Below are 13708 nucleotides of genomic sequence, written 5' to 3'. Positions count from 1 at the left end.
GTTAGTCACTATGTGCTAGCTTAGAAATACAATGAAATGATTGAAAACATTTTTAGAGAAAATATTTTTTTTTGCAAGAAGCACAAGTTATGTGTGCTCTTTTTAGGAAGCACTTTAAGTATTTTTCTAGGATTTACTTGTTTTTTTTAACTAAAGATTGGTTTCAAAAATATTTTTATCAAAAGTAATTTCAACCATTTTAAAAGCATTTTTAAACAAGCCCTGTATGCCTTTTCAAAAACAAAATAGCATGCGTTGAATTACTATTGCAGCATCAAGTGAAAATATGGGGCATAAAGTTAGGTCATCTTTAACCGAAGAGCTAAATATAGTATTGTCTAGAATTATAGCCCTACAAAAAATTATTTTTAAATTAACAGTGTTAGGTCATATACATATTGTGACATCTCACATCGCCCAGGAGAGTGATCCTTATATGTATATTCTCATCTCTACCTAGCACGAGGCATTTTGGGAGCTCACTGGCTTCGGGTTCCATGGGAACTCCGAAGTTAAGCGAGTAGCGCATGAGAGCACTCCCAGGATGGGTGACCTATTGGGAAGTTCTCGTGTGAGTTCCTAGAAACAAAACCTTGAGGGCGTGTTCGGGGCCCAAAGCGGACAATATCGTGCTACGGTGGTGGAGCGGGTCCGGGAAGTGATCCCCCCGGGCCTGGATGTGACAATTTGGTATCAGAGCCTAACCCTGGTCGTGGTGTGCTGACGAGGACGTCGGGCCCCTAAGGGGGGTGGATTGTGACATCCCACATCGTCCAGGGGAGTGATCCTTATATGTATATTCTCATCTCTGCCTTGCACGAGGCATTTTAGGAGCTCACTGGCTTCGAGTTCCATGGGAACTCCGAAGTTAAGCGAGTAACGCATGAGAGCACTCTCAGGATGGGTGACCCATTGAGAAGTTCTCGTGTGAGTTCCCAGAAACAAAACCGTGAGGGAATGTTCGGGGCCCAAAGTGGACAATATCGTGCTACGGTGGTGGAGCGAGTTCGGGAAGTGATCCCCCCCCCGGGCCTAGATGTGACAATTTGGTATCAGAGCCTAACCCTGGCCGTGGTGTGCCGACGAGGACGTAGGGCCCCTAAGGGGGGTAGATTGTGACATCCCACATCGCCCAGGGGAGTGATCCTTATATGTATATTCTCATCTCTACCTAGCACGAGGCTTTGGGCAATATCGTGCTACGGTGGTGGAGCGAGTTCGGGAAGTGATCCCCCCCCGGGCCTAGATGTGACAATTTGGTATCAGAGCCTAACCCTGGCCGTGGTGTGCCGACGAGGACGTAGGGCCCCTAAGGGGGGTAGATTGTGACATCCCACATCGCCCAGGGGAGTGATCCTTATATGTATATTCTCATCTCTACCTAGCACGAGGCCTTTTGGGAGCTCACTGGCTTCAGGTTTCATGGGAACTCCGAAGTTAAGCGAGTAGCGCACAAGAGCACTCCCAAGATGGGTGATCCATTGGGAAGTTCTCGTGTGAGTTCCCAGAAACAAAACCGTGAGGGCGTGGTCGGGACCCAAAGCGGACAATATCATGCTACGATGGTTGAGCGAGCCTGGGAAGTGATCCATCTCGGGCTGGGATGTGACACATATATCATCTCCAATCGAAAGGGCTCAATAATTATTAGTTTTAAGTTTATATTTTAAATTTATCGGTTAATTTAATCAAACTACCCTCAAATGTTTTCAAATCTAAACATTAAATTTGAACTAATTATTACAGCAGATGAGCTGAACCACAAAAGGGGTTAGGAGATGGCTACAATTGGTCACCTTGATGCTCAGTTGATTAGCTCTATTGAATTATAGTATAGTCATTTCATTAGAGATTAATTTTTTAACACATCAATCATTTTTAACTTTTGAATCTTTAGTCATCTCCATTGAAGACGTTCTAACCAACATTGTTGATTATCCTTTCTAATCTAAGCACGCGAATTATTTACCAAAATTGCAATTATCAGCAATTGGCATGGCTTTGGTTGATGCGCTGGCAGAAGAAGTAGAACATTCTGGAGTGGAGCTGTGTCTAGTCAACGGTCACATCACGGACACGTCGAACGACATGATAAGCTCTCTGGATCCCCATCCCTGGAATTTAATCGAAACATAAGTTAATCAACAGGTGGCACCCTGTCAACAAATAATCATCCAAAACACTCTCTGCCATTTTGGACCATTGCTCACGTGGAGCTTCATTTAGGACCCCACGATCACGAGAGATTTTTTTAACATAATCGGCATATAAGTTGATATATTATGTGTTACTATACAAATATTAGAATATGTGTGTTAAAAATTTAATAACTTAAAAAATAAAACTTCTCACAACTTACATAAAAATACGTGATGTATCATCTGTATTCCCATTATAATAAAAAATTTCTCCACGATCACGCGGAAACTGAACTCCTACGTGGGTCCCTGTCGGTGCATGCTTCATGCAGCGTCCACGTCATCAATGTTCGAGATTTTCATGTGAACTCAAAAGGATGGGCTTTTCGGGCCGAAATATGTGTAAAAGGGCCGGCCTTTTAGTTTTTAATCGGAGCCCAATGGCTATTAATGGGCCAGTGGTCATGTTTTATTTGTACGCTATTTTGTATGACCTTTGAAAAATTAAAGAAATTGACGCACCATTTTGTGTAGGTTTTGGGCTTTTTCATTCTACGCATAGTGTGGACTCAAATGGTCCATTTGTGTTCATTTTCAATATATTATAGTCGATATATATCTAATTGATATTTTTCTTTACTGATAAGTTTATGTTTAGTTTTATAGATGACAAGTTTAATATCAATTATTCATAGGGTAAATAAATCATATAGCTTGTTCTTTATGGTTTTTGAAAAATGATAGCATTCGTGTGTTAAATAATGTAGAGGGAATGGTGTGGATTCGCTTAAAATCTAATGATTGATTTTTATTATTATTTTTTTATATTATCTATTAGAGAAATGATTTCACACATATTAACCCACCTATTGAAAATTCTTGATTTCCCTAACTAAATGTTTGGATGAGATAAATAAACTTGAAAATTTAATAAAAATCAGAATTTATGAATTGACATACACCAACTCCTTTATTTGGATTCATAAACATAGAATTTAGAATTTTCGCATGGACAAAGAACTTGGAATTTAGGACTACCAATTCCCAAGTTTAAATTTCATGTAAACATGTGTCATTTCTAAATTTCTATGAGTGAGAGTTTAAAATAACGAATTATGTATTCAAATTCTGTTATTTTTTTTATGTTAATCAAACAAAGAAATTCACAAATTCTAAAAATAAAATCCCATCGTTTCAATTCGGTCATTTTAAAATTACTCAGTAACCTTAAATTTTCTTTATTACTGGCAAATCTGATATCGTACGCTACACGTGCGCGTGGGATTTCATTAAACATCGAAGTACAAAAGCCCCAAGTTTCTGCGTTGAGCACAATCTACGCCAAAACGCCCATGGCCACCGAAGCTCCCGACTATACCACCCGACTACACCAAAACGACGGGAATTGACTATAATGCCGTGGCTGGTTGTGTTCATTTGTTGTTGGTTTTGTGACAGTATTTTCTGGTTAAGTTGACTATAATGCCGCTCGTTGATGGTATTGACTATGATGCCGTGGCTTGGGATATTGCCGTGAAAACCATGAAGGTCGAAAAATACGCTTATCTTCAAGGAAATTTTGGAAGTGTTAAAAGTGTCCTGTTACATGTTTTCTCTTTTGTTGGTTGCATCAGGTTGGGGAGATTGCTAAGATCACTTGCAAGCCGGAACATGCCTATGGTAGTGCGGGTTCTCCACCAGATATTCCACCAGAGTAATGTCTGTGGAGCCGAAAATAATCAATAGGCGACACGTGGATTTTTAAGTGAAAAAGATAAAATTACTCTCGAGACACACCAAGTTTCCTACACTCGAGCAGCAGGCAAGCATCCCTCAACAAAGCCAAAAGTACCCAAAATAGGTAACAAATTTAAAATTATTTCATCTATCCTCATCTTATATTTCCTACAAGGTATTTACTCCATAACCTTCAAAACATTCTATATAAATTGAGTTAATTGGCCAATTAATGGATTTATTACCTAATTAATCCATTAATTGTCAAATAACTCACCCATTACACCCCAAAAAACACCCAAAGGCCGGCCACTCTATCCCAAAGAGGGCCGGCCATGCTCTATAAATTGGACCCTATTTTCTCTAAAAAGCTAAGTTACACACTCTTGTAAAACTCCCAAAAACTCTTCAAACACTTTTCTCTTTAAATTCTAACTTTGACATCGGAGGTTCTTCGGCCAAAGCACCCCCCCCCCCAAAAAAAAATCATCGTGGACGCGTGAGGCTTTTGACCTTGACCAAAGATGTTGATTGTTTTGTAGATGCAATTTTGTCAAATAAGGAAAAGGCGAAAATTTGCATCCACAATGTCATTGTTCTATTTTTATGTCGAAATTGTTTTTAATGGACACTAGGAATGCAAGTACTTCTGTTTAACTTAAAGATATATTTACGCATCGATGTACCAAAACAACACTGTCCAGACTTAATTCTTCACCAAACATGGATGGTATATGCTTATTGGCAACTATTACATCTTAGTTTATGATATAAGAGTTATTTAGTTGGTGATCTTTGATATCCTAACTTTAAACCTAGATATATGTTGAATAGATGTAAAATTTCCGGATGCATGCTGGAAAGAAAAGTACATAAACTCCGGGGGGTAAGACTTCGCCAGGAAGCCTTCACACGCGAGTACAAGCCAATTTGTGCATTGACTATTCTGGTTTATGGTTGCATCCAAGTGCTTGTAACAGTCTGCTTCAATTTGCTCGGTCAATTAACTCGATTTTCTTGTCACAAATGGTCTCTTTACAATGTCCTTGGAACTAATGCATTGTATATTACAAACGAATCCTGCAGTGCAACCCTTGTATTTGAGGTGGAGTTAGTTGCTTGCAATCCGCGGAAGGGATTAAGTTTGGGTAGTGCTTCAGAGGAAAGGGCTAGGCTAGAGTAAGCTATCCACTTTCATCTTCTCCGCGACTTATATTCCAGAGATATACTGCGAGTCATACCATCATCCTTACACTTTTTGTTGCTTCCGTCGAGATCTACCAACTTTTTCATCAAGGGTAGGTTTGATTGAATTTTTCATTGTTACTCACAACAGAGAGCTGAAGAAACAGAGGGAGTTAGCTGCTGCAAACAAATAGGAAGAGAAGAAGAAGAGAGAAGAGGCAAAAGCTGCGGCCGCCGCTCGTATTCAAGCCAAGTTGGATGCCAAGAAGGGCGGAGGAGAGGGAAAAGGAAAAGCAAAATAGCACTTAGTCGCAGACTCGCATGTTTGAACGAGGTTGATCCTTCTAACCAAGTAGATTCAATAAATTACTTTAGTTCGTGAGTCCGACTGAACAAACGATGACCCTTTTCCCTAGTTTAGTGTGTGCTATAAACTTGTGCCAAACATGTTTTGGATCAATAAATCGGCCCCGGTCGGTTCACCGAGGGACGCATGTTAGACTGGAAACTTCGATTGTTGTCCAAGTAAGGCACACTAACTTCAACAACGTCCCTCGCAACGAGTTTGCCCAAAGGCAGAAAACTTTTGGAGTGCTATTCAAAATATACACAACTTGGTTGTTTTGAGGGCATAATATTCAGCCATTCCAATGCCTATATATCAAGATAATTACAGCAATGCCAATGCTGGGCATAATCTGTGAATCGGATCCATCATGTGCCTGGATTTGGATCCTCCTGATCAAAGAGTGTGGGCCATTAGATTACAAATAAGGGGGTCCTTTTAAAATTATAATAATTATAGCCGTTGGATTTTCATCCAACGGTCCACACTCCTTGGTCAGGAGGATCCTCACCTTGGGCTCAGGAGAGGATCCAAATCCCATGTGCCTAACTATGTAGGTGGGTACCCTCCTTGTCCATTTTCATGCAACCCTGATCCTGCTCGAAATTTACACACCGGGCAGGTTCCCTGCTGCTTCAGCCATGGATCAATGCAACTAGCATGGAACTGCAGCAAAGCAACAGCGAAAAAACACGATAATAAAAAAAAGACTCCTCGAGTCCAATTAGCTAGAGATCAACTCTTCGGATGATGCGTTTTCAGTTGACAATTTGCGTGAGTGTCGCAGAGTGTCTGGTTAGGGAATGTGTGTGCATGTGTGAGTGTGTGCTGGGTCGAGAGGAACTAGATGCATTTTGTAGTTGGAATCAATCACACATTTTGACTCAGCATCACAAGAATTTCTTTGCAAACATTTTAGTGTAGCAAAAACTCCCTAAAACTCACAACTGAAAATTACAGGAAGATGGAAAAAATGTCTGAAAAGAGAACCGAACCTGATGCAAGCATGGAAGGCTGCGGATTAGTTCTCCCACAGTAACTTGCTCCAGGCAAACGCTACAAGTCAGTTCATCTTCCATTGCTTTTGTGCTGCCAACAGCGTCGACAGTTTCTTGCTTCTTCTGCAAAATAGATTAGAAATATACGACGGTACAGAATAAATGCAATGCTATCATATCATATGAGATAATAATGTACGCAAGTTTCTTCTGTCTGTACTCATACAAATTGAAATGCAGGAACATCTTTATTTTTGAAGGGTTGCAAAAGGGTGAAAAATACAAAAGGAAACAGGGACAATATATAGCCAATACCTCAGAAGGTACTGAAGATGAAGCTTGTTGCATCGACGAAGCGCCACTGCATACAAACAAAACCATTATAAAACAAACGTATTCAAAATGCAACGGCTAAACAACTATGATTCAATTCTTTTTTCATTTGCCCCTAAAATCTGCAACTCTGTTGGTCTATCTCAGTCACTCAACAAAAATAAAAAATAAACAAATAGAGAACTTACTTTTGAGGACCCACAGCCTTGTATTTATGGACTGGAAGAGCATTTATCTCTTCCTCACTCATAGAAGAAGCTGCTGGAACATTATCGGAATCCAGAGCTCGCAAAGTTTCGTAATCTGGTATGCAACAGAAAAGTATTTAGCATAAAAGTAAAGGCATGTAAACAACGTTAAGAGAAAAATCTATGGTTTGGCTAATTAAAAATATTGATAGCCATGTATTGGGTTTCAAGATATAAAAATCATTTTAGACGGGATATAACTACCAACCTAGGTCATCAAATTCCCGGTCAAGAAGTGCAAGCTGAAGTCTGAGGCCTTGAAGGCGCCCTCTTGTTGCTAAGCTAATTGATGGTGGCATACGCAACCGCAATTCAGTATGACCAAGAAGGCCACTGGCTGACGCTGCATGAGCCTGTGCTTGAGCTTGAAGTTGTTGACAGGTTGCATACATCCTTAATGTTGTAGCCATCAAAAAGACACCAAGAACTAGCCACAGCTACATGCATAAGGATGTTTAAATTTCTCATATAACAATCTAACGAACAGCAACCTTGACCAGTAAAAGTAGTAAAACAATTTACACATGCTAGAAAGACAATACCAGAAAATTCGGTGACATCTGGTGTGAGTTCAGTATCATGAACAGCAAGAGAACTGGCAATTTGCAAACATATAAACAGAAATTAGAACCAACTAACATAATTACAAGACTAAAAAGACAAAGGATAGGATTATAAGTACCTGTGACAAGAAAAGCAAGTGAGTTGGAATTGACAGAGCGTGGTGGATGAACACGCTGATACAAAACAGCCAATATCAATAAAAATTACACTAATAACTTTGCCCCCTGTTTCCCTAGATAATTTACACAGACACTCGCCATAAATTAAACCCCATAACTCACCCTCCACCCTTGCTCTCAAGGGGGAGAAGGTGAAATTAGGCCCAAAGGGGATTAGCAACTGCGAAAAACAGCTCAAATTGCATACACACTGACCATCGATTAAACCATGAAACTGAAACCTCCACCCTTATTCTTAAGGAATAAGGTAAAATTAGAGCCAAATGCAATAGAAACTAACAACTATAGCCAAGACCATATACAAAACTTGTGAAAGACAAGAAATGTACCATTGCACGCCGCCCTGGTATGAATTCCGGGAACCCACTTTCGATATCCGCTCTGCTGCCCCGGAACACAAAACTCATGATTGTTGAGTTCAAAAGCCCTCTGCTGAAACTATGAACTCACTGACTTTCCAGTTCACTGAACTGAAACACGCAAAAAAAATATGTAAACATACATTCAGTAATGCTCTTAATTCAAAAACAAAAAGAAGCTAGTTTGATGCAAAAAACCTAACTCAAGATTCCCAATTGACTTGCAGTAAAAACTCACGACTGAAATAACTAAGATCCAATTAACTTCAAATTCCTGATAAAAAATCACATATCAACAAAACCCTAATCCGCAAATCACAAATCAACAAATCCCTAATCCCCAAATCACATTCCCTAAACTATACAATTAACAAAAAAAAAAAATCTTTTAAGAAAGAAGAAAAAAACAGTAATTCAGGTCGCAATTGAATGCTGTGAGAGATTAAGAATTACAGAGGCAGATTGGACGAAGCCTTTCATAATTTATGATCAAGAAAATTAAAACGATCAGAGATCACGAGGAGACTGAGAAATGCGAGGAGATTAAAGACTTGCCGGGAAGAAACGACTTTAGATTGTTCAGATTACATAAACCGGCGGCGTTTCACGAAAACGCCATGCAAACGTTTCTTCGGTGGAAGAAAGGGAGCGAGTTGGAGCGTGCAGAGATTTGAGTCGACTCGGACGCGTTTTGCCTCGTGTACTCTGTTTGGTTAGTCTGATAAAGCTTATTGTTTTGTCTGTCGGACTGTTTGGTTAGTCTAAGAAAGAGATTAGTTCAATTACTGTTTCGTCACGACGCCGTTTGTACTCTGTTTTTCCACTTGGAACCTGGGCTGGGCTGTTACGTCAAGTGTTACAATATAATCGAATGAAAATAAATTTAAACTTTTAATACAGTGTCATTACACTTGGGATGTGTTTATTATGTTGAATTATTTCGGACTAGATTAACTTTAAGAATCAAGCTAGATTGGTTTGACATAGACTAAGTAGTATAAAGATACTGAAATATTTGGTGCAGTATCATACTAAACGACGGATTAAATTATTTTAGAGTCTTTTTGTCATTTTAAACTCATTTTATTAATATTTTGTTATTATTAATACACACTGCATTTTGTTCATCTGGTTTGCATTTTGTTCATCTCAAGCCCAGATTTTCTCCCACTAATAATCAAAACCATAAACTTTCTCTTATTTTCATTTGCTTTCTCTTCAATTAAAACTCATATTTCTCTTCTTTTAATTTATTTTCTCTCCAGATCAAACCCAGAAAAATCCCAATTTTTTTTTTCAATTTGTAGAGGCTTGGTCGTCGGATTTGCAATTGATTTCTATTGATCTCTGCCAATCAATGACAAACTTGCTGACGCATCTTCCCGGCGGAGTGCTTAACGGCCTTGAGAAGGACGCGACGGTCGGAGAAGAAAAGCTTAATGGCGATGGATTGGAGATATGTGGAAGACGACATAGGAAGTTGAAGCCTCAGCATGATGATGATGCAAAGTGTTGGTCTTTGCAATCCCATCCTTTTTGCCCCGGCCTCGCTAAGCCTAACTAGTGAAGAGTTTAGTCGGAACGAGTCCGAGGTAGTCCTATTAAACTCAGTCCTGGCTTGAAGCAAACACAGATTAATATTCTTAGCTACGCCAGTCTAGTCCAGTGAGCCTTAGTGAGTGCAAACATACACGCTTTTGGTGTACTGGGTCGTGTTCCAGCACACTAAAAAATATCTCTCTTTCAAGATTCCACAATCAGTATCCTGTCTTAAGCACACCATTCTTTCTGATCTGTTGGAGATTCATTTTGTCTTTATATTTGTTTTACACTTATGTTACACGGTGATTGTTCCTATTTAGAGATTCCACTGACGATGCTCTTAGTAATACAATTTAATAGTAATCATTTCATTGGTAAGTAAAAAGATTTCAAGTCTTATTTTCGAGAATAGTGAGTTTTCAACTAATTTATTCCATCATCTTCATGCGTAGATATATCATTGTATATAAAAAGAAGAAAATAAGTAATTAGGTTGTTTATTAGGGAGAGCAAGTTCAATGTAATAGGTTCATCATCATGTGCCGTTTCAATCCAATAACATATTATATGAAAAACTAACTCATCATCATGTGCCGTTTCAATCCAATAACATATTATATGAAAAACTAACTTACACATAATATGATATTATTAGATCTGAACGCCACAACAGAGGCAATCACGTTCCATGTAAGTCTTCATATAGAATTGCCATTGCATAATTACAAAATCACAATTCAGCCAAAGAAATTGAAGTGCGAAAATTGATGTATGATTCTATACTACAAATCAAATAAGCTAATGTTTTACATTGGGGCACTCAAAGTTAGAAAGCAAATTGTGCAATTCCATGAATCCTGATAGATTAGCATCTTTGTGCAGGCGTGAATTTTTTTTTAAATTTACTATTAACTCGACACGAAATGATACAAAAATAACAAATTCGAATTAATTCGTTAATTAGTAATGTCATTATCAGATCATACGTTAAAATAATAGATATTATATGTAAATGACACAAATACGATCTATTTGCCAAGTCTAACATTAGGCATGATAATTTTAGGTATAGCCTATTAAGCTGACACAAAAAGATAAACTGTTAACGAGTCGGTCGTTACCGAATCATCTCTTAAGAATTCATAAGGTTATTGAGTTTGACACGTTATAATTCGTTATGATAATAAATATGACACGAAACAACATAACCCACTTGTCTAATCTACCCTTCATCATCCACCTGGGTCCCACAGACAATCCAAAATCACCATTGGAGTTGGAATCTTGGGAAATGGACACTGCACCCTCCTGCCGTCACTGAAAAAAAACTCAATTACCCCAACTGAGATTCAGAGAATCTCACTGTTAACAAAAATTTAAAATTAAAATTACTAAAATAGTAAAATTAAACTATTCGAAAACCAAAAACAGTACCCCCCCCCCCAAAATTTTTGGTAATTACCCAAATTATCCACATATGACCACATAATATCTGAACAAAATGGGCCACCTATCCAGTACCAACACTATGTTGGCCTCATCATGGTCCATTCAAAAGACTTATCTACGTCCAATATTCTAAACTAATAACGTAAGATACAAACTGCAACAGTATTTAAACCAATAGCACAATAACAATTATTTTTTGTTATGATGCGTTATTAATTTAAGATACCTTTACAATAACATAGTCGAAGTGTAAGTTATTCTCCAGAAATAGACCCCACCAAAGATTTGCCAGCTCAGACCCAGCAGGGGTCCCACTTAAGCACCTAGAGACCAAGCTTTTGACTTGCAAGTTCACACCTAACCTCAGCCACTCCCACCCTAGAATTTTCCAAATCAAACTCCATCCACACGTTCTGCTGATGATAGTGACCAATCACAAACGCCTGTATGCCCAGCAAGTCAGAGTTCCCATATGTGAAGCAATACACCTGATTCCCGTCCCTCACCATTCCCGGCACCCGATACAGCAGCCTTTCCCCCGATACGCTCATCTCGGCCCCCCGAAACATCAGTGTTACTGTCGGCAACGCGGGCAGACTCGGCCGGTTCGTCGGGACTTGGAAACACAAATCCATCGCTCCTTGGAACACAAAATTCGGGTCGTTCAAAAGGTTAAGCACCGGTTTGGTCTGCTGAGTGAATTCCTTTTTCAGCGCGGTGTAAACCGGACCGAGTAGGAACGTGAACTGGGTTCCCGAGTCGACCATTGTTTGACCTGCCCCGGAATGGTCCGGTACGAAAACGGACTTCGGGAGCAGTAACACCTTCCCTCCAACCCGGATCCCGTCCAGCTGGACCGTGTACGCTACCCGGTCGAAGTACGGCAATGGGGTTGAAATATGAACCAGTGGGGTGTAATTTAACGGTTTGAGCCAATCGAACTTCGCTTCCCCGAAAAGCAAAACACCAGACGAGTCGCGACCCGATATGCAGTAGGAAAATTTCGGAAATCCCATCTGTGTAACGAAGGATAATGAACCGCGGTTCATGCCCATTAACCCGGTTGTCTTGGAGTCCTCATCAGCGTTCGAACTGGACCCGGAATCCATGCACCCGAATATGGTACCGGGTTGGGCGGACGACCCGAGATTGAAAGTTTCCCGTGCGAGGTTACCTTCGATGGAGGAGGCGTCGGCGTAGGAGAGAATGGAGTGGCAGAGCTTTTTCGGGTCGCAGGAAACGGGTATGGGGAAGTCGCGGGTTCGGGTCCGGCAGACGGAGGAGGAACAGGGGACTGGGGAGTAGGACTTGGAGGCTAGTGGATTGAAGACAGAGTTGAAGTTGGGGGCTTTTTTGCAGCGAAGCCACGAAAGCTCGCTGCCTGTGTCGAGGACCACGGTGACTTGCTGCGGCGGAGAGCCGACGGAGAGGGAGATTGTGAGGGTGACGTTGTGGTGGAAGGAGAGCTTGTTGGTGGATTTTGGAAGGGACCCCTGTGGGAGGGTCTGTGTTTTGAGGGGCAGGATTAGAGTTTCTGGTTTTGGTGCAGAGAAACAGAGGGTGGTGAGGAGTTGAAGAAGGAGGAGAGCGAGGAGAATGGGCATTGTTCTGCTGAAATTACGAATCGGGGAACTGAATTCGAACGGAATGTATGTTTTTTTTTGTTGGAGTTGGGATTTGAACGTGTTGGTGTTGCAGGGGAGTTTGAGAGAGAGTTTGTGGCGGGGTCTTTGTATTTGTTGTAGGTGTGCGTGTGAATGGGGCGAATGGTCCGCGTGAGGAGACATTTTCCCACGTAGCCAGAATACGAGTAGAGTACACCGCATAACATTATACAATGAAACTTACTTAACAAAGAAAACTTTTTTCACTTATATAATAACATGTAATATATCATCCGTATTTCGGACACAATTGGTAAATTTCTGCTTGCTAGTGTGTGTGAGTGTGGTGTCTTGTAGGTGCTCTCTCTCTCTCTCTCTCACAAAATTTGTTTTAAGATACTTATTACATGCAAATCTCATGATTATGTATTTCTACCAAATAAAAGTGAGATGGCTAAGAAAATAAAAGAGATGTTACGCAATCAAAAGTTTTGATTTTATTGCTAGGGGTTTGTAATTAATCAAGTTCTCAAGAGCGCTAACTTTTGTAATATTAAACAATTAAGAGCATTTATTTATAAAACCGATATTATCTGTTAGGAGTTATAATGGATTTTTTTGTATTTTTAGTTAGGGGTGTGCGGCTCACACACCCCTTGATAATTTCTGTCCGCTGATTTTCTTCAATTTATTTGATCCGACGGTCGAAAATTAAAAAAATGTGTGAAAAGTAAAATGGTATGTGTGAATATCACACTCCTTTAGTTATTACCTTTTTGTTTCCGCCTCCTCAAGAGCAGGATCCCGGCCTAGATAGAGCTCAAAGCCAACATATATTCACGTTAAAGGGAATATCATTCCTTTACTTACAATCTAGTAATCTTTAAATGTACTACTTTTATTTATTTTGAGCTATTCTCCCACCCCGTTGAGTTGCCTGAGATCAATGGTGTATTTGGTAAGCTCTACCAATATTCATCTCTAGAGCCAGTCAGATGCTTTCATTCATATTCCGTCTAAGCTCTC

General features: G+C 39.9%; 2 protein-coding genes and 1 pseudogene across 4 annotated transcripts; 1 reads left to right on the top strand and 2 right to left on the bottom strand.

The window, feature by feature from the left end:
- Window positions 1–3620: 3620 nt before the first annotated feature.
- LOC137719696 (peptidyl-prolyl cis-trans isomerase FKBP20-1-like) lies at window positions 3621–5463 on the top strand (annotated as a pseudogene).
- Window positions 5464–5606: 143 nt separating this feature from the next.
- On the bottom strand, window positions 5607–8830 carry LOC137720302 (E3 ubiquitin-protein ligase SDIR1-like). 3 transcript variants are annotated; one of them, XM_068459353.1, is made up of 10 exons: window positions 8643–8830; window positions 8058–8198; window positions 7668–7722; window positions 7528–7580; window positions 7194–7422; window positions 6926–7040; window positions 6720–6765; window positions 6402–6527; window positions 5918–6072; window positions 5607–5798 (listed from the first exon to the last, which is right to left on the bottom strand). In XM_068459353.1, exons 2-9 carry the CDS (start codon window positions 8133–8135, stop codon window positions 5956–5958), a joined length of 819 nt encoding a protein of 272 aa, XP_068315454.1. In that variant the 5' UTR covers window positions 8136–8198; window positions 8643–8830; the 3' UTR covers window positions 5607–5798; window positions 5918–5955. The 3 variants fall into 3 exon arrangements, with proteins under 3 accessions (XP_068315454.1, XP_068315452.1, XP_068315453.1); XM_068459351.1 differs by having other exon boundaries at window positions 5607–6072; XM_068459352.1 differs by lacking the exon at window positions 8643–8830 and adding an exon at window positions 8291–8536 and having other exon boundaries at window positions 5607–6072.
- Window positions 8831–10871: 2041 nt separating this feature from the next.
- Window positions 10872–12914, bottom strand: LOC137721565 (aspartic proteinase PCS1-like). The gene has a single exon (XM_068460660.1). It carries the CDS (start codon window positions 12902–12904, stop codon window positions 11402–11404), a length of 1503 nt encoding a protein of 500 aa, XP_068316761.1. The 5' UTR covers window positions 12905–12914; the 3' UTR covers window positions 10872–11401.
- Between the last annotated feature and the right edge of the window lie 794 nt (window positions 12915–13708).

This window comes from Pyrus communis, chromosome 16 (genome assembly GCF_963583255.1).
Source record: "Pyrus communis chromosome 16, drPyrComm1.1, whole genome shotgun sequence".
Taxonomy (NCBI): Eukaryota; Viridiplantae; Streptophyta; class Magnoliopsida; order Rosales; family Rosaceae; genus Pyrus; species Pyrus communis.
Note: the sequence above shows the minus strand (reverse complement) of the source record. Positions and strands in the feature narration are given on the sequence as shown.

What these genes read in the sequence shown, in the direction of transcription:
- LOC137720302 (XM_068459351.1), bottom strand. Translation starts at nt 8,135, where the DNA reads ATGAGTTTTGTGTTCCGGGGCAGCAGAGCGGATATCGAAAGTGGGTTC. An exon ending in ACTTGCTTTTCTTGTCACAG is followed by an intron (nt 7,581 to 7,667) that starts GTACTTATAATC and finishes GCAAATTGCCAG; the next exon opens with TTCTCTTGCTGTTCATGATA. An exon ending in CATCTTCAGTACCTTCTGAG is followed by an intron (nt 6,528 to 6,719) that starts GTATTGGCTATA and finishes TCTATTTTGCAG; the next exon opens with AAGAAGCAAGAAACTGTCGA.
- LOC137721565 (XM_068460660.1), bottom strand. Translation starts at nt 12,904, where the DNA reads ATGCGGTGTACTCTACTCGTATTCTGGCTACGTGGGAAAATGTCTCCT.